Source organism: Chelonia mydas, chromosome 1, assembly GCF_015237465.2.
Source record: "Chelonia mydas isolate rCheMyd1 chromosome 1, rCheMyd1.pri.v2, whole genome shotgun sequence".
Taxonomy (NCBI): domain Eukaryota; kingdom Metazoa; phylum Chordata; order Testudines; family Cheloniidae; genus Chelonia; species Chelonia mydas.
This window is the reverse complement of record NC_057849.1, coordinates 256,057,533-256,076,335: the sequence shown is the minus strand read 5'-3', so window position 1 is coordinate 256,076,335 and position 18,803 is coordinate 256,057,533. Positions and strand designations below refer to the sequence as shown.

Sequence of the window (18,803 nt, the reverse complement as noted above, 5' to 3'; positions counted from 1 at the left end):
GGACATCTCTCTTCTCATCAATTCTGACTGTTGAGTAGCCTGAATTCAGTTGTTCCAGTCCCTCTCTTTTCAGTTATGTTCTCAGCTTCAGAGGATAAATATTAATAGCTTCCATCTATACTGTGCTTCTTTTGCAAAGAATCCCGAAGAGTCTTATGGTTCATATGTACACGGGGACAACTTGAGCCCCCCATGAAACGTAGCCAACTCTGGGATGGAATGTGGCAGCTGTTTAGCAACATACAGCAACAATACACAATGGTTTAAGACAAGAAGCAACAATGATCATTACATTTATTTGAAACTCCAGTGGGGAGTCCAAGTTGGCAGAATATAATTACTTGTTTTGGATGTTAGCCAGAATACTTGGAATAACACTCCTACTTTTGCAACAAGTACCATAGGATTTTGAAATACCTAACCTTTCTATAGTGGCATATTTACAATGAACACATTATACAACTAACACATATTAAGATAGGTTAATACTAGTACATGTTAGGATTCCAAATACAACCCCATTAATATTATGGATAATTATCCAGGTCACAGGCTATAGAGCAGTGGTGGGGGGAGACCATTAGAATATTCTTTCTGCCTACACCCATTATCTTTAACTGCTGCTCAGTACAGAGGTGTCACAGATACACCGTACATATTTCTAAGATAGATTTTTAAAAGACGTATTGCCCCTTTCATTAACGTTTGTTAGTCTAAATTGAAAGACTTGGAGCACACACTGGCTGCTTCTTTGCCTTTTATATGTTCCTTTATTTTATCTGTAGCTTGCTCACTAATGTAACCTCTCATTTTGAGGCTTAGCACACTAGCAGGGACGACAGACTGGCGGTAAGGAATAGTTTGAGGGTCAGATCTGGGAAATTCTCTCCCTTATACAAAGTAGCTTGCACACTTACTCCTCTAAGGGAGGAATAAGCATGCAAATCAATGGAGGCTTTGAGTGGTCTGAGCAGGAAGTATTTCTTCAGCCCTATTAGCTAGAGAGGTCAGTAAATACCTCCCCCATGTGTTTAGACACCCTGTCTGTGAGCAAGCAAAAACCCTGGGCTCCCAGAGTAGGAGATTAGCTGAAGATAAGACTCTGGGGCAGTATGAGACAAATTACATTTCGCAAAGTGAAGGCATTGTTTCTATGTTTGCTTATACATTGATTTTGGTCGTAGGTGGCTGGGTGTGAGTACTCAAATAAAACAGCTCATATCTTTTCTGCATGTTTGTTTGGGATTCCAGGCTTGCTCAAACAAGTCACGGGCTGCTACATGAGCCTCTAACTCATGCTGGTACCCTTTCCCAAGGGGCGTGACAGGCTAGAAGACAACAGAACAGACACCTCTCATGTTATGTTTGGAGTGCTAGTTCAGAACTGACACGAGTAAACCTGCCACTGAACTACTACGTGCTCTACTCAGGCACTTCCTTGGAAGTCTATTAGAATACAGGCCAAGCCTGACGCAACTCAGTTCAGGAGATCACATGACCACAGCGGATAGCTGCAGGCAAACATCACAAATCTTTTCCCTCTTGCTATGTAAGTTCAGGCAAGCTTGAATAGTCTTCAGTTTACAGGAATAGAGGTGACAGATGTTCAGTAGATGGCTGAGGGGTTAAAAAGCCCTTTCATGTCTCTCCTTGGTGTTTGGACCCAGCCTGGCCTGCAGCTGGGTGCAATATAGATGTGATCTCACTGTGTATGTTTGGCAGAGGCATGCTGCTACAGAGAGTTTGAAGCTAAGAGCAAGAAGCACATCCAAAACCCTTAGAGTTGCCTTCAACACTGCCTAATACTCTCTGGACGCTGCTTTAGCTTGGATCATTTCTTGTCTTACTATCTGTACAGGGGAGCGGGAACAATCCCCTTTCTTGATTTATATTGTCATCCTAATGGGGTTCAGAGACTGCAGTTATCTTACCTCTTCCCTACAGCAGTATTTGCCTTAGCTTGCATGTTTAGGGCTCTCTCTTTCTCTGATCCTTGTAACCCCTTTTCCTGCCCTTGTGATTGTATACTGGAGACCAGGTCCACAACTCTTATTCAAAGTCCAGTTACAGGGCTATTCGCCATTACAGACCTCATTTACATGAGATTGCTCACAGAGAAGGGTATCAGTTTTCTTCACACCAGAATTGCACATCATATTCAACATTTAATTTGCTTGAGAGAAGCTAGCAGTCTCCGGCTGGGTAGCTGCACTGTTTGTTTGCTCTCCTCCTGCGTGGGACTTTACTCTTTCAGTGATATTGAAATTCATCACATTGCATGCAGGTGTCTGTGGGTTTCTCCAGATCATGCTGTAGAATTTGGTTCTGCCTCCTATGTCTGCTACTTAGCTGGGTTTTTGTTTTTGTTTGTTTTTTTGGGGTGGGGGGGGAGAGAGGAAGAGCAGGAGAGAAGATATCACTTGGAATTTGATCACTGCTCACTCTGTATCTTCTTATAACTCACTAATGAAGATATTAACTTCTGATTTCTATTGTAGCCAAAGTGGTACTATTCATACATCTTCCCCTACCTTTGGAGTCTTTTCATTACTTAGATTTCTAACCCAGGCTGTAGTAATTTTCAAGAGGGTAAGCTTTTCTCCATCTTCTTATTTTGGGGTGGGGGTTCTCTATGAACACCTTAGCGCAATCCACATACTGTACTACGGCCACTTCATTCCTTGTATTCACTAAATCAGTAATTAGGTCAAAAGATAAGTTTGTTTAGCATGTCCTGTTAAATGTGTTGGTAATTCTTGAACTTTTCTCTGAAATAGTCACATGTGGAACATTTTCCATTGGAACTGATCTCAGACTAATTAGCCAACAGCATAGATGGGGGTGGGAAGTAGGTTAGGAAGGCCTGTTTATACAGATATCAATATACAGGGCAGGGAATTGAGGATGGGATTGGAATCTTTCACCAACTCCAATTCAGTCCACGTCAGCAGAGACAGATCATTCTCACTGGATAGCTGTTCCATAGCCTATGGGGAACGAAGTGAGGATCTCAGTTCTGATTCTAGGATGACAGATATCCCAGACATCTATGAGAACTCTCAGACACCAAGGACTCAATGGGCTGTGATTTCCTCTAAGTCGGGGGAGAAGTGCACTGTAGGGAAAGCTTGCTGTTCTGCAAATAAGGAGAGGACTTCCATCTCCAAGTCTCATCAAGCCAACAACAGACAGAACATCAGAGAGGCTCATACTGCTCTCCTGTCTTAAAAGGGATCCCCTCACTCAGCCCAACATATGCCATTTCCTTGTCAGGTTTGAATGGATTTGACAAGGGGCACCGCTCCAGCATGCCCAGATATATCCAGCACCCCAACCTTCCCAGAAGTCCAAGAAGGGCAGAGAATTGAACTTTTCTATGATAATTTGGAAAGAAAAATTAGCAGCCAAGACCCACCCAGCAAGTATGAATCAAAGTTGGGTCATGCAGAGCCAACAGCATCTATATTTGGCACATATAGGGAGCGAGCCACCCACACATCTGTTCGGGGCATTTCTTTGTACTTTTCAGATCAAATACAGCTTTCTATGCTAGTTTGGTCTGGCCCACATATTTCTGATAAACTCTAATCTTGTCCTGCAGCACTCCCTACTCCTCCTCCACCCCCATGTTATTTCAAGTCCTGGATGCCACTTACCCTTCAAAACATTACTAAGTAACACATTACTAAATAACGACATCCTCTTGCCAGCTCTGACTGCCCCACCCCATAGTCCATCCCGCTGTTTATCAGCAGCAGTCTGTTCTGTCTAAACTTGCATTTGTAAGATCTTCAGTGCACAACTGCTAAGATAAAGTCTGCACAGTACCTCGCACACTCTGGGTACTATATAAAAACAACAAACTTTTAGGCTACCTCTTTTTGGGCTAGCATTTTGCATCAGCACTTTACAAAGCAGGCAGGTATCAATGCCCTGTTTTACAGATGGGGAAATAGAGGAACAGAGCGGTGAAGTGACATGGCCATGCTGGGAACAGAACTCAGGTCTCCTGAGGGCTAGTCCATTGCTCTATCCACTAGGCCAGTCTCTCTCATATCGATGATAAGAATACTCCTAGGAAGCTGACAGGCTCACATCTCTCTTTGCTAAGAGACCAGCATCAAGATTCCGTTTTCTAATTCATTGTGCTACAATTTGCCCTCTGTAATTACAGTTCTTTGATTCCTGGAGTCTGCCAGAGGCAGACAGAAGCGCGTGTGGGGAAGTGAGGGAGCTTTAGGAGAGCACTCTCTGGACCAGACCTTCTCTCTGAGGATCTGAAGTTACATTTTAACTTGAAGTCCCAAGCTGTGTGACTGGATGGGGCAGGAGATTATGAGTGGGATAAAGAGGCTTTCCCTTTCACGTTATTAGTTCTAGACAAGCTCAGACCAGTAATTACCTCCAACACGTGGTCAGCGGTCCACTGGAAGTGAACTAGAGGTCGTAATTCCTATTGGGCAAGTCTCTGCATTACAGCTAAAACTATTCAAGCCCTGACCTCACTAAAAGAAGAAAGTCCAAGAACTGCAGAAGCCAAGAAGACTAAAATCCCTGCACTCTTGCTTAAAAAGGGCCCTTCCCAAAAAGGTCCAATACACACATGCAGGGAGAAGCTGGCATGCTACTGATTGTCTCACCTGTTCTGAAGGTTTCCAATCTCTAGGGCTGTCAGCCCAACACCTTCCTTTCACCAACACTAAAATTTCCTCTGAAGAAAACACAGCAAGCCACGCAGGTGACAGTAGCTATAAATTATTTATTCTGCAAAACAGAGGTATCGTCTATGGAGTTAAACACTGGTATCACAGCCTAGTGTTTCTGCACTGCAATATATGACTGCGTATATACATACACGATGTACAGCCACTGTACAAACATCTTCTCTTGCCCTCGCCATAACAGAGCCCTCCCTGCTGACTCTGTCCATAATACTGGTGGTGAGGGATAAGTTCGTGACCCCTTCCCATATTCATGAGGTTTCCCAGAGAAGAAGGTGAAATGCAAAAGCCACATACATGTTGATAAGAGAGTTGCATCAGCACCCAAGCCTGGGGTTCATCACAGCCTGGATCCAGGTTACAATTCATGACAGAACCTGGCCACCACCTGGAGTTATTTCATTCTCACCTCAGTCTTCATTCACTCCTCTGGGCGAGCTCCTGGTGGTTGCAAGGCACACCTCTCCTCCCTACATCAGGACACTGTCAATATTCCCTGTTCACCGTGGTCCATGTTCCAAAGCCGGTAGAACTCTGCAAAGTCCACGTAGGGCTCAACACGTCCATCCTCATCTGGCTGGAGTGAGTGGGAGGGGCGGGAGCGGAAGAGGCCCCCATCTGAGCTCGAGCTGCTGCTCTGGGTATGAGTGTTTGTGGACTGGAGAGTCACTGTTGGGCTCTGACTGCAGAAAAGGGGAGGGAGAGAACACACACATGTACATTTTAATCAGTCCATGCCTAGTGCATCTCAAATGCCAATGCCTCTTAACTGTATCAAATTATCCCTCCCCGTGACTAACAGAAACATGTAGCTGCGGTCCCTCACTCCTCCAGGAACATTATGGAGACATGTTCAGATCCACTCTGATATTCACAGGTGTTAAGAGAGCTGCCTCATCAGGACAGGCCTGACGCACGGAGCATTTGAGGGGTGGAGGACAGAGTAAGAAATAACTGAGGAAGAAAATCAGACTTCCTTTCTTGCCCCTACAGCAGAGTCTGTCAGCAAGAAGCACTTTTCACCATGTGAACTGCAACGTGGATACGGCAGCTCCACTGTTCCTGGAACAACTGGAAGGTGGGAACCAAAAAGTTACTGGCACAGCAGGAGGTGTACGCCCCTCTCTATGGCAAAGGTGGCGCTGAAATCAAAGCCAACCATGATCTTGCATGGTGGAGAAACGTCCCTCCCCAAAAATATGATGTAAATTCAACCCTTCTTTTCTTTTCTCCTGCGTGCAATCCACCAGCCAGCCAGGCGACCTGCACAGCCACAGCCTCTCCATGGGCCAGCCGGCTGACCTGGGGCCCTTGGTCTGAGTCCAATGGAGTGGGTGAGCCCAGACGCCCCTACCACTGCCCAGGCACTGACTACTAGACCACCCAGTCCACCAAGGATCCTATTTATTCCACCACCGAATCGCACTGAGTGAGAAGCAGGGAGGGACAATTGGTACTGAAATAGCACACGTCATTTACTTAGTGAGCGTGGGTGTGGCTTCATCCAGGGTGGAGCTGCTGTGGGCACCATTGACCATCTGGCCTTGGGAAGGCATGACAAGGGACAGCGTTACGCTGGTCTTGCTTGTGCTCTGGGCACTGGAGTATGGCACAGAGACAGGATAGATGCGGCCTCCTGAAAAGCGGGGGGAAAAGGAACATAACAGCTGTCATGAGATGTGGGAGAGTGCATGGAAACCCCAGTGTCTGTAGTTCCCCACAACTGCCAGAGGGGCGTCCCGGCCTACTGAGATCCCGTATGTCCCCAGTTGCTCTCTCCAGCCTCTGAATCACACTGTGTAAGGACACCTTGGACACCTGGTATTGAAGTTATAATTCCCTTAAGGACGTGGGGGAACAAAATCTCCACCGAAGACTTCTTCCCCTGGCATCAGGTCAGTGTTGGCAGGACAGGGAGGTACTAATCTCCACTCCACCCACCCTCTTTTTCCTGTTCTCTCCCTCCCATACCTTGTGTCGGGGTCAGCATGGGCTGGCTCATCTCGCCCAGCGGGTACCCAAAGTTCCTCACCAGCAGCGTCATATCCTCATGCCAGGGGCAGAACTTGGATCGTTCCCCACCACTGGCAAAGGTGTCACAATGGATCCGCTTAACCCGGTCCACCACAGCCTGAGCCACGGCATCTAGCGATGTTTGCTTAGCAAACTCGGTGGCGATCATGGCTGCGATCTCCTGACCGTGGAGAGAGAAAAGGACTTTAGGAGAGTATTCTGGGGGAACCCTGACCTAGCCATCCAGCATAAAAGGTTCTTATGGTAACTGCCCAGTCAGATAGTTGGAGAGGCCTGAATGTCCCACCCTGAACTGACCTTTGTGGTCTGGAACCGTCCCACTGCCCCAGTGGACTGCTCCATTTCAAGACAGGGAAAACAGCCTGGAAAAACCACTCTGCCAGAACAGCTCACTCATCCCACTGCAGACTGGGATGATGCATCCAACCATGGTGGTGCTAACAGGACATCTGTGCAAGGCAGCTTGCATGAGTGGAGCTGGCACCGATGAGATGATTTAACACCTTTGGGAATGCCTCCAGCCAGGAAGTTCTCACCTGATTGGCCTGGCCGGGCCCGTGAGCCGCCTCCAGAGCTTTGTAGAGCCCTTCTGACATGAGTACCAGGAAGCCAGTCACCCCATCCAATGGCTGCCCTCCATGGATTTCAGGCTCAGCTATGATGGGCTTAGATTTAGCAGCACTGAACGGAGAAAGCTGATTTAGTATTTAATAGAGTGACGCAGGCAGGGGAAGGGGGAACCTGCCTTCAGAAGAAAGCAGGACTGGGGAGAGAGCAAGACCACAAAGTTGAACTTTTTCTAACCTGAGCAGTTCAATATCAGTGTAGCCATATTTGACCTTGTAATCCCCAATTCGCCGGGTGCTCTCTTGCCCACAGATAGTTCCAACTTGCTTTATTTTCCCTGCATCCAAACCTGACAGATAAAGAAAAAAGTTCACTGATTCTTTGATATACCTGCTGAATTTCCTGCACTTGTATCCTGAGGAAGGAAAAAGGAAACACCCATAGTTAAAGACACCACAAAGGGTAAATTAGGGGACATGAAGAGACATCAAGAAACCTTCAGGAATTCAACAGGGAAGGGAGGAAGAGCAGCTCATCCTGTCCCAGTTTTTAAAGGACACAGCTTTTCCCCATCAGTTGCTCCAGGAACTTTAGAGAAGAGCAAGAGAGCTCACACACATACACACTGAATTGGACACTTGGCCCTGGGACAAAAAGCCCACGACCAGTTCCAAAGCCACCGCTAGCTGCAGTGCTGGGTGTACAGGAATTCCAGAAGCACAGTCAAACTTTACAGCAAGGTTGCCTGTAGACCCTGCAAAAGGGGAGAGAAGGGTGTCTTATGTGAAATAAGATGCAACGGACTCTGTCCAGCTCCCTCTCCATCTGCGACTGCCATCCCAGCCCCCAGCCTTCAGCCCCACTACACCATCTTTGTAATCCAGGGGTTGAGTAAGTGAGTTGAACAAGCAAATTCAATGCCTCTCACAGATTAGGTGCCTACATTAACATTAGCTGCTCCGGAGAAAAGGGTAAAAAACCCACCAATCTGAGTAGCAAGCAGGCACTTATATGTCAAAAAAGTTAGAAGGAATAGGAATATAAACCCTTATGCTTCAGGGCATAAACCAATCACTAACTAGCTGCAGTGAGGAAGGAACTTCTCATCTGGACAGGTCAGTTGTCCATTCTGGGGGTTCTAGCACCTTCCATTGAATCATCGGGTCGTGATTACTATTAGAGACAGAATTCTGGACTAGGCAGGCCTCTAGAGTCTGATCTGCGCTGGCAAGTCCCATGTTCCTAATTATGACTGGACAATAGGCACAAAAGAATTTTGGAAAAAATTAGTTCTAGAAGGTGACTGTCACCACCCCATGGTAAACACAGGAGTCCAGGTCAGACTCCCATCTGATTCCAATCACATTCACAACGTGGATGGTCCAACATCTACTCCCAATAGGAAGGCACAGCCCTGAAATCTCCTGCAGGCTGAGACTGACTCAGCCATTTAGTGTGGCTGACTTGCTGGCTCCTGGCATGGATGATTCTTGAGATTGACAGACCAATACAAAGAGGCTCCTGGTTTGCCAACCAGTCAGTGTGTATGCTCCAGCCTTTACATATGCCTGTCAGTCTCCAGTGTTGCATAAAGGCTGCTTGGGAGTTAGATACCAATTGCCAGTAAAACCAGAAGGCACAACTAAAATGCAGCTTAACCAAGTAAGGGAGAGCATGAGGAATAATGTTAAACTTCTGATACAGTTCACTGACACTAGAGGTGGATGTAACTGCAGACAGAATCAAGTAGGATACACTGGCTGGCTAACGGATTGGGTGTGCAGGCAGCAGAGTGCGCAGCATGGGGCCCTGGGGAAAAGGAGCCTTATTTGACTGTGTAGTCCATAAGCCTCAGACTACCACTGGTTTTTGTGGGTGCTTGGTTGCATATATCACAACCCAGAATGCCCCTCCAGCTCATAGCTACTTCCCAGGAGCTTCTGGGGAACAAGATGTAAGGTGCTGGACTGACAGCCCTTGAGACAAAATCCTCTCTATCCCCACAACAGATACAGCACAGGCGGTAGTAGCAGTGCGAGCTCCAATTCCATATTATTCCTCATTAATGTATGTCAACCTAGCCCTGGAGGGACCTAGTCTGGGGTGAGAAGGGAGTTCAGTCACCATGGCTCATTCATTCCTTGGCCTCTCTGCTTGACTGCCAGCAAAAGTCCAAAATAGTGCCAGATGAGAGGGGGGTTTTGTGAGGCAGACACCAGTATGGATGGAACTGGACCCTAGCCCTGACTGCTCTTTCATCACCTGCATCAGCATACAGAGGGCTGTCTATCTCTGGATCCACTGAACACAGCTCCCCTCTTCCTGGGACTCATCATAGTCCTAAACTGTTCAGGAAGGACAGGCAGGACAGAAAAGGTGGGGGAGTTGCATTGTATGTAAGAGAGCAGTATGACTGCTCAGAGCTCTGGTATGAAACTGCAGAAAAACCCGAGAGTCTCCGGATTAAGTTTAGAAGTGTGAGCAACAAGGGTGATGTCGTGGTGGGAGTCTGCTATAGACCACCAGACCGGTGGATGAGGTGGACGAGGCTTTCTTCCGGCAACTAACGGAAGTTACTAGATCGCAGACCCTGGTTCTCATGGGAGACTTCAATCACCCTGATATCTGCTGGGAGAGCAATACAGCAGTGCACAGACAATCCAGGACATTTTTGGAAAGTGTAGGGGACAATTTCCTGGTGCAAGTGCTAGAGGAACCAACTAGGGGCAGAGCTCTTCTTGACCTGCTGCTCACGAACCGGGAAGCAAAAGTGGATGGGAACCTGGGAGGCAGTGACCATGAGATGGTCAAGTTCAGGATCCTGACACAAGGAAGAAAGGAGAGCAGCAGAATACGGACCCTGGACTTCAGAAAAGCAGACTTTGACTCCCTCAGGGAACTGATGGGCAGGATCCCCTGGGAGAACAACATGAGGGGGAAAGGAGTCCAGGAGAGATGGCTGTATTTTAAAGAATCCTTATTGAGGTTACAGGAACAAACCATCCCGATGTGTAGAAAGAATAGTAAATATGACAGGCTACCAGCTTGGCTTAACAGTGAAATCCTTGCTGATCTTAAACACAAAAAAGCAGCTTACAAGAAGTGGAAGATTGGACAAATGACCAGGGAGGAGTATAACAATTTTGCTCAGGCATGCAGGAGTGAAATCAGGAAGGCCAAATCACACTTGGAGTTTCAAGAGATGTTAAGAGTAACAAGAAGGGTTTCTTCAGGTATGTTAGCAACAAGAAGAAAGACAAGGAAAGTGTGGGCCCCTTACTGAATGAGGGAGGCAACCTAGTGACAGAGGATGTGGAAAAAGCTAATGTACATAATGCTTTTTTTGCCTCTGTTCTCACGAACAAGGTCAGCTCCCAGACTACTGCACTGAGCAGCACAGCATGGGGAGGAGGTGACCAGCCCTCTGTGGAGAAAGAGGTGGTTCGGGACTATTTAGAAAAGCTGGACGAGCACAAGTTCATGAGGCTGGATGCGCTGCATCCGAGAGTTCTAAAGGAGTTGGCGGATGTGATTGCAGAGCCATTGGCCATTATCTTTGAAAACTCATGGCGATCGGGGGAGATCCCGGACGACTGGAAAAAGGCTAATGTAGTGCCCATCTTTAAAAAAGGGAAGGAGGAGGATCTGGGGAACTACAGGCCAGTCAGCCTCACCTCAGACCCTGGAAAAATCATGGAGCATGTCCTCAAGGAATCAATTCTGAAGCACTTAGAGGAAAGTGATCAGGAGCAGTCAGCATGGATTCACCAAGGGCAAGTCATGCCTGACTAATCTAATTTCCTTCTACGGTTAGATAACTGGCTCTGTGGATGAGGGGAAAGCAGTGGATGTGTTATTCCTTGACTTTAGCAAAGCTTTTGACACGGTCTCCCACAGTATTCTTGCCAGCAAGTTAAAGAAGTATGGGCTGGATGAATGGACTATAAGGTGGATAGAAAGCTGGCTAGATTTTCAGGCTCAACGGGTAGTGAGCAATGGCTCCATGTCTAGTTGGCAGCTGGTTTCAAGTGGAGTGCCCCAAGGGTCGGTCCTGGGGCCGGTTTTGTTCAATATCTTCATTAATGATCTGGAGGATGGCGTGGATTGCACCCTCAGCAAGTTTGAAGATGACACTGAACTGGGGAGGAGAGGTAGATACGCTGGAGGGTAGGGATAGGATACAGAGGGACCTAGACAAATTAGAGGATTGGGCCAAAAGAAATCTGACGAGGACAAGTGCAGAGTCCTGCACTTAGGATGGAAGAATCCCATGCACTGCTACAGACTCGGGACCGAATGGCTAGGCAGCAGTTCTGCAGAAAAGGACCTAGGGGTTACAGTGGACGAGAAGCTGGATATGAGTCAACAGTGTGCCCTTGTTGCCAAGAAGGCCAATGGCATTTTGGGATGTATAAGTAGGGGCATTGCCAGCAGATCGAGGGACGTGATCTATTTGACATTGGTGAGGCCTCATCTGGAGTATTGTGTCCAGTTTTGGGCCCCACACTACAAGAAGGATATGAAAAAATTGGAAAGCATCCAGCGGAGGGCAACAAAAATGATTAGGGGACTGGAACACATGACTTATGAGGAGAGGCTGAGGGAACTGGGATTGTTTAGTCTGCGGAAGAGAAGAATGAGGGGGGATTTGATCGCTGCTTTCAACTACCTGAAAGGGGGTTCCAAAGAGGATGGCTCTAGACTGTTCTCAGTGGTAGCAGATGACAGAACGAGGAATAATGGTCTCAAGTTGCAGTGGGGGAGGTTTAGGTTGGATATTAGGAAAGCTTTTTCATTAGGAGGGTCGTGAAGCACTGGAATGCGTTACCTAGGGAGGTGGTGGAATCTCCTTCCTTTGAAGTTTTTAAGGTCAGGCTTGACAAAGCCCTGGCTGGGATGATTTAGCTGGGGATTGGTCCTGCTTTGAGTAGGTGGTTGGACTAGATGACCTCCTAAGGTCCCTTCCAACCCTGATATTCTATGATCACTTACCCAGCTGGGAGAAGCGGAAGAGCTCATCCTCATTCTCCGTGGTGTGGTCCACGTTCAGCTGTGTCACCTGCAACCCGTCCACCGTAGACTTGCACAGCAGTGCGCGGTTTGTACCTATGGTGGGAGCAGCATGTGAGGACCTGGTGACTATAAAGAGGGGGTGGAGAGGTGGAAGAGAGGGAGAAAATCCAAAGAGATGGTAGGAGAAAAGGGGAACAAGGGAGGAAAAGAGGGAAGGGAATGAAGAGCACACAAACCTTCACTGCAATCTCCTACAAATAGCCCCTCAATAGCATACAGAACAATCTGGACCAACCCCTAATCCAGTCCTCAACCAGTGCCTGCAAACACAGACTGTTCCTTTCTTCCCTAGGGAACCACACTACTGTACTCAGCCCCTTTCCCATGTGTCTTTGGTCACAAACATTAGATCAGCCAACCTTTGGAGAGGCGCAGACCTAGCAACCAGCTTCTGGACCATTTTGATTTCACTGCCATCCCCAATTAACTCAAGTGCATTTCTCACAATGTAAGAAGCAATCCAATTGTTCCCCAAACTCAGGTTCTCCTCACTCTGCCAGAGCTGCAGCCACCCTCAGAAATATCAAGATCAAGCGGGTGAAGAAGAGGAACACACCTACATTGGCGATGTAGAGCTTGTTGTTGAGTATGACAGCCACAATAGCCATAGCTCCTCCGGAGATCTCCCGCTCCAAGGCCTTCAATCTCTCCAGAATCTTCTGGTACTGAGAAGGCAGCTGGTGGTGGGGTACTCCCTAGAACACAGGATAAGGGGGGAGCTTAACCCTACACAACCCATGGCATCGAAATCACAACCAGACACTGTAAGCTCTTCAGGGCAGGGTCCACCTTTAATCTTGTGTCTTGTGCAGAGGTGAGCACATTGTTTAGCACTGAAAAATAATAGTGCCAGATTTGACGTACCTTGCAGACAGAAGTCCTGTTTATTGGCAGAACAGACACTTCATAGACACAGAGGCCATGCCCACTTCCCTGCCTGTATGCCTCAGCCTTGTCTTAGAAGGAACACGCCTATAATGGTGAGTGCGGAGTTTAGTCTCCATGACCCATTCAGTTCTTGGCCTCTCTGCTGAGACTAACAGTAAGGGGTCCAAGTAGTGCCAATGTTGATGGTGGGTTAATGTGATGTGGGAATGCTGGGAATTGGATTGAGATCCCTAAATCATTTCACACAAGCCAACAAATGATCACCAGAGGGTAACAATTTTCAGTTACAGCCTCCCGTGGGCCAGACCGAGGCCAGTGACCTAGAGGCAAGAGGCTTCAAATCCCATCGAGCAATTTGGAGGGGGCAGAAATGCATCCCTTCACTAAAGTCAGATTACCTCTGGCAGTTGGGACTGAAGGCTGGCCTTCTCTGCCAAAGCATCATCAATGGACTCCAGAAAACTTCTTTCTGCCACATCAAAAGCCTACGAGGGGACAGGAAATATTAACAGGAGACAAGTTAACAGCAGCTGTTTTGCAAACACAGCAATCTGATGTCTGCTTACCTTCCATCCTAACAAAAACTTACACTACTCAACAACTTCACAAACTGATGTATAGACTTGTATACACACAGGGATCACTATACCCACCAGTGAAGTGCAACCACTTTGAAGTGGAATGGTGAAACTGGGTAACAGCACGTAGGAATATTACGCAACAGTTAAGGGCAGGAAATGAAAAATTAAACTCACAGGGAGACCAGAGAGATCTACTGCTGCTTTAGGAAATGGTTTCACAATCCCATCTCCGCACATCCTAAATGTTTTCCCTTCACTCACTATCATAAACAAAAAAGGTCAGTGGTGACCAGATACCCAACACAATTAATATTAACAAGCAGTGAGAAGGAACACAAGCCAAAAGGTTAACGGAATGTTTAGATAAATTAAATGTATTCAAGTTGGCAGGGCCTGATTAAATTCATCCTAGGGTACTTAAGGAACTAGCTACGCAATCTCAGAAGCATTAGCAATTATTTTCAAGAACTCACAGAGGAGGGATGAAGTCCCAGAGGACTGGAGAACAGCAAACATAGTATCTATCTTTAAAAAGGGGAATGAAGAGGACCCAGTAAATTATAGACCAGTCATCCTAACTTCAATACCTGGAGCGATACTGGAACAAATTATTAAATAATCAATTTGTAAGCATCTCAAGGATAATAGGGTTATAAAGAATAGCGAGCATGGATTTATCAAGAACAAATCATCCCAGTCCAACCTAATTTCCTTCTTTGACAGAATTACTGGCATAGTGGAAGCAGTAGACGTGAGTGATAGATCTTGATTTTAGTAAGGTTTTTGACACAGCTCCACATGACATTCTCATAAGAAAACTAAGAAAAATGCAGTCTAGATGAAATCACTATAAGGTGGGTACCCAACTGGTTGAAAAACTGTACTCAAAGAGTAGTTATCAATTGTTTGCTATCAAACTGGGATAATGCATCTAGTGGGGTCCCTCAGGAGTCAGTCCTGGGTCTGGTACTAGTCAATATTTTCATTAATGACTTGGATAATGGAGTGGAGAGTATGCTTGTAAAATTTGTGGACGACACCGAGCTGGGAGGGATTGAAAGCACACTGGAGGGCAAGATTAGAATTCAAAAAGACTTTGACAAATTATAGAACTGGTCTGAAATCAACAAGATGAAATTAAATAAAGACAAGAGCAAAGTACTTCACTTAGGACGGAAAAATCAAATGCATAACTACAAAATGGGAAATAACTGGCTAGGGGGTAGCACAGCTGAAAAGGTCCTGGGGTTATACTGGATCACAAACTGAATATGAGCCAACAATGTGATGCAGTTGCAAAAAAGGTTAATAGCATTCTGGAGTGTATTAACAGGAGTATTGTATGTAAGACATGAGAGAGGTAACTGTCCTGCTCTACTCGGCATTCCTGAGGCCTCAGCTGGAGTACTGGGTCCAATTCTGGGCACCACATTTTAAGAAAGATGAGGATGAATTGGAGAGCGTCCAGAGAGCAACAAAAATGATATAAGGTTTAGAAAACTTGACCTATGAGGAATGATTTAAAAAAAACTGGGCTCATTTAGTCTTAAGATGACTGAGGCAGGGACCTGATGACAGTCTTCAAATATAATAAGGGCTGTTACAAAAAGGATCGTGATCAATTGTTCTCCATGTCAGCAGAAGGTAGGACAAGAAGTAACGGGGCTTAATCAGCATCAATGGAGATTTAGATTAGATATTAGGAAAAACTTTCTAACTAAAAGGGTAGTTAAATTCTGGAATCGACTTCCAAGGGAAGCTGTGGAATTCCCACTGTTGGAGGTTTTTAAGAAACAGGATGGACAAACAACTGTCAGGGATGGTCTAGATTTATTTGGTCCTGCCTCAGAGCAAGGGGCTGGATTTGATGAACGTTTGAGGTCCCTTCCATCTCTACAGTCACTTTGTTTCTCCTTATAATCCCCTTCTTAAGCTGGCCTGTTCCTATGTCCAAGAAAGACTGAATGCAACTTCCTGCAGAGTTGTCAACACTGCACTAACGGAAATAGAGTGACAGAGGAAGGCTAGGCGAAAGTGAAATGAATAGTGTTGTTCCACATTCTCAAGCAAAGTGCACTCCCAGCTCGTGCCAGATGTCCACAATCTTCTCCCCACCCTTTAAGAGCCAGGACATTGCTTACCCTGAGGCAAAAAGGAGAGTGGGGTGTTGATGCATGGGGGAGGCATGGGGTCTTCACAGCCAGAATTCCATTACCTGCAGCAGGACCCGGCGCACATCAGCATCACTGTGATCTGCATTTAGCTGGCCCAGCAACAGCTCCGCGGAGAGCCTCTGGCCCACGAAGTTGGTGACCCGGTTGCCATCATAGCCATTGAAGACCCCATAAAGGTAGTAGTTGTTCTCACTCCTGCCAGAGAGGTTAAGGGCAGGTGTGAGGTACAACGATAGGGACGGACAGCACCACTGTGAGCGTCTCCTAACAAGCCTTGTACACTCTAATTCTGCCCCATTTCTGACCCCTACTGTAAAAAGCCACACACTACTTCTGTCCTGCCTCTCCATCTGTGAGCTTCTATCTCCACCTGCAGCCCACTTACCTGAATTTCAGCCAGTTATCCTCCCATGGGTGGCCTTCTGTCCCCTTACCATCCGCACTGTAGGAACGATTTGGAGCTGAGCCCACCCCAGACAGCTGGCAGAGAGGCAAGTCATCTGTCCAGCTTGGCTGCTGCTCCTGGGGAACAAAAACAGGAAAGATCCCATGTAGAATCCCAACTGGTTCAGAACTAGGGACACTGGGTTCTGCACAGAATGGAGCACCATCCACCTACTTCATCACAGTCCTGAACGCAGCTACCCAGCCAGTGACCTCTTATTCCTTGCTGCCCCAGCGAAATCACTTACCACCACTCTCCCACTCTGAAGCTGAGAAGCCTGCAGCACTAGCTGCACCTCCAGCCCTTGCTAACAAGGAAACAGGACTGGAATGCACATCAGAATCTCACACTCAAAACAGCAGAGCATTAACTGCCCCTGATGAAGCCTGGTGTAATCTTTCATGCTTCTAGGGCAGGAGTACAGGTGAACTTGGGGAACAGACTGATCAGGTTTTGCGGTGCACACATCCAACCGCAGCCAGCAAAGGAACATGAAACAATCTACTGTTGTGAAGGTAAATAGTGAGGAACTCTTGGGGGCATAATTACTCCACCCTGCCCACAGACAACTTTTCCCCCAGAAAACATTTCCTCCAGAAAGCTGCATAGTCATTTCCCAAAACCATCCCTTCAAAACACAGCGCACACCTCCCCACCCAAATCAGCTTTCCCATATACATGCCTCCTATAGACATCTGCTTCCCTGAACAGAAAGACACTGCTTCTAGGTGAGCACACACCACACATCCCTGAGCATGCAGGTACCCCCCCACACACACACTCATATGCTGGCAGGGGTCTCACACCCCTCCCTAGAACCCTCACACTCATCCAGTGGGGAGTATAATCCCCTTCACTCACCCCCTCCCTGTGCCCCTCAGACACCCAACAGCCACCCCCCTCCTCCCCTGTGTTCTCTCCACACACACCCCCCAGGCGGGGCCCCACCCCCCTGCCTGTGCCCCCCACAGACACCCCCTTGCCTGTGCCCCCCATAGACACCCCACTCCCCGCCTGTGCCCCCATACACACCCCCTTGCCTGTGCCCCCATAGATACCCCACCCCCCCACCTATGCCCCCCATACACACCCCCTTGCCTGTGCCCCCATAGACACCCCAGCCCCGCCTATGCCCCTTATACACACCCCCTTGCCTGTGCCCCCATAGACACCCCACCCCCGCCTATGCCCCCCATACACACCCCCTTGCCTGTGCCCCCCATAGACACCCCACCCCCCCGCCTATGCCCCCCATACACACCCCCTTGCCTGTGCCCCCCATACACACCCCCTTGCCTGTGCCCCCCATAGACACCCCACCCCCCCGCCTATGCCCCCCATACACACCCCCTTGCCTGTGCCCCCATAGACACCCCACCCCCCCGCCTGTGCCCCCCATAGACACCCCACTCCCTTGCTTGTGCCCCCCATAGACACTCCTACCCCACAGCCCCGCGTGTGCCCCCAGCAGGGGAGTCACCTCCTCCCCACACAGCGCCGGGCCATTGCGCGGGGAGAGGGGGGGCTCTCACTCACACTCTGCAGCAGGCTCCTCCTTTGCGCCGCCATCTTGCAGCAGCCGCAGAGACACGCCGGTCCCAGCCCCGCAGAGCGCGGAGGCGCCGAGAGCGGCGTCCGGGCCGGGCCAGGCCGGGCCGGCGGGTTTGGGGAGCGCGCAGCGCCGCCTGGCGGACAGCGGGAGCGCCGCAGGGGCCGCGCTGGGGCGGGGGCGGCTGCCTGGTGCTGGTGGCCCGCCCGCCCGCAGCCTGGGGGGGGGTTATTCCCTGAGCCTGCGGGCCCCGGGGCACCCACCCGCCTGGGCTGCCCCACCGTGCGCAGAGCGGCACCCCCGGGGCAGGATGTGGATTAGGGTTGCCCACTTTCTCATGGCACAAAACTGAACCCTCTAGCCCCGCCCCTTCCCTGAGCGCGCCCCCCCCCCCCCAGCAGGGAGTTGGGCTGCGGGAGGGGGTGAGGCCGAGGGGCTAGAAATGAGGGGTTCAGGGTATGGGAGGGGGGCCTGGGGTGGGGCAGGGAGTTGGGGTATGGGGGGGACTCCAGCTGGGGGTGCGGGCTCTGGGGTGGGGCTGAGGATGAGGGGTTTGGGGTGCAAGAGGGGGCTCCAGGCTGGGGGGGTGGAGCTGAGGGATTTGGAATGCGGGAGGGGGCTGTATGTTGAGGCAGGGTGTTGGGTTGCAGGAGGGGTTATGGGCTTGGGGTGCAGGCTCTGGGCTGGGGCCAAGGGATGAGGGGTTTAGGGTGCAGGAGGGGGCTCTGGGTTTGCGGGGGCTCAGGGCTGCGGCAGGGGGTTGGGGTGCGG

General features: G+C 48.8%; 1 protein-coding gene across 1 annotated transcript; it reads right to left on the bottom strand.

Moving 5' to 3' along the window:
* Positions 1-4,739: 4,739 nt before the first annotated feature.
* On the bottom strand, positions 4,740-18,231 carry TAB1 (TGF-beta activated kinase 1 (MAP3K7) binding protein 1). Its single transcript, XM_037881945.2, has 11 exons — positions 18,020-18,231; positions 16,424-16,560; positions 16,080-16,233; positions 13,682-13,768; positions 12,952-13,090; positions 12,315-12,428; positions 7,560-7,671; positions 7,292-7,436; positions 6,693-6,915; positions 6,201-6,357; positions 4,740-5,404 (listed from the first exon to the last, which is right to left on the bottom strand). The coding sequence occupies exons 1-11, from the start codon at positions 18,050-18,052 to the stop codon at positions 5,197-5,199; spliced, it is 1,509 nt and encodes a 502-aa protein (XP_037737873.1). The 5' UTR covers positions 18,053-18,231; the 3' UTR covers positions 4,740-5,196.
* Between the last annotated feature and the right edge of the window lie 572 nt (positions 18,232-18,803).

What these genes read in the sequence shown, in the direction of transcription:
- TAB1 (XM_037881945.2), bottom strand. Translation starts at nt 18,052, where the DNA reads ATGGCGGCGCAAAGGAGGAGCCTGCTGCAGAGT. An exon ending in GGAGGAGCCTGCTGCAGAGT is followed by an intron (nt 16,561 to 18,019) that starts GTGAGTGAGAGC and finishes TTTGTTCCCCAG; the next exon opens with GAGCAGCAGCCAAGCTGGAC. An exon ending in CATGCTGACCCCGACACAAG is followed by an intron (nt 6,358 to 6,692) that starts GTATGGGAGGGA and finishes CCCGCTTTTCAG; the next exon opens with GAGGCCGCATCTATCCTGTC.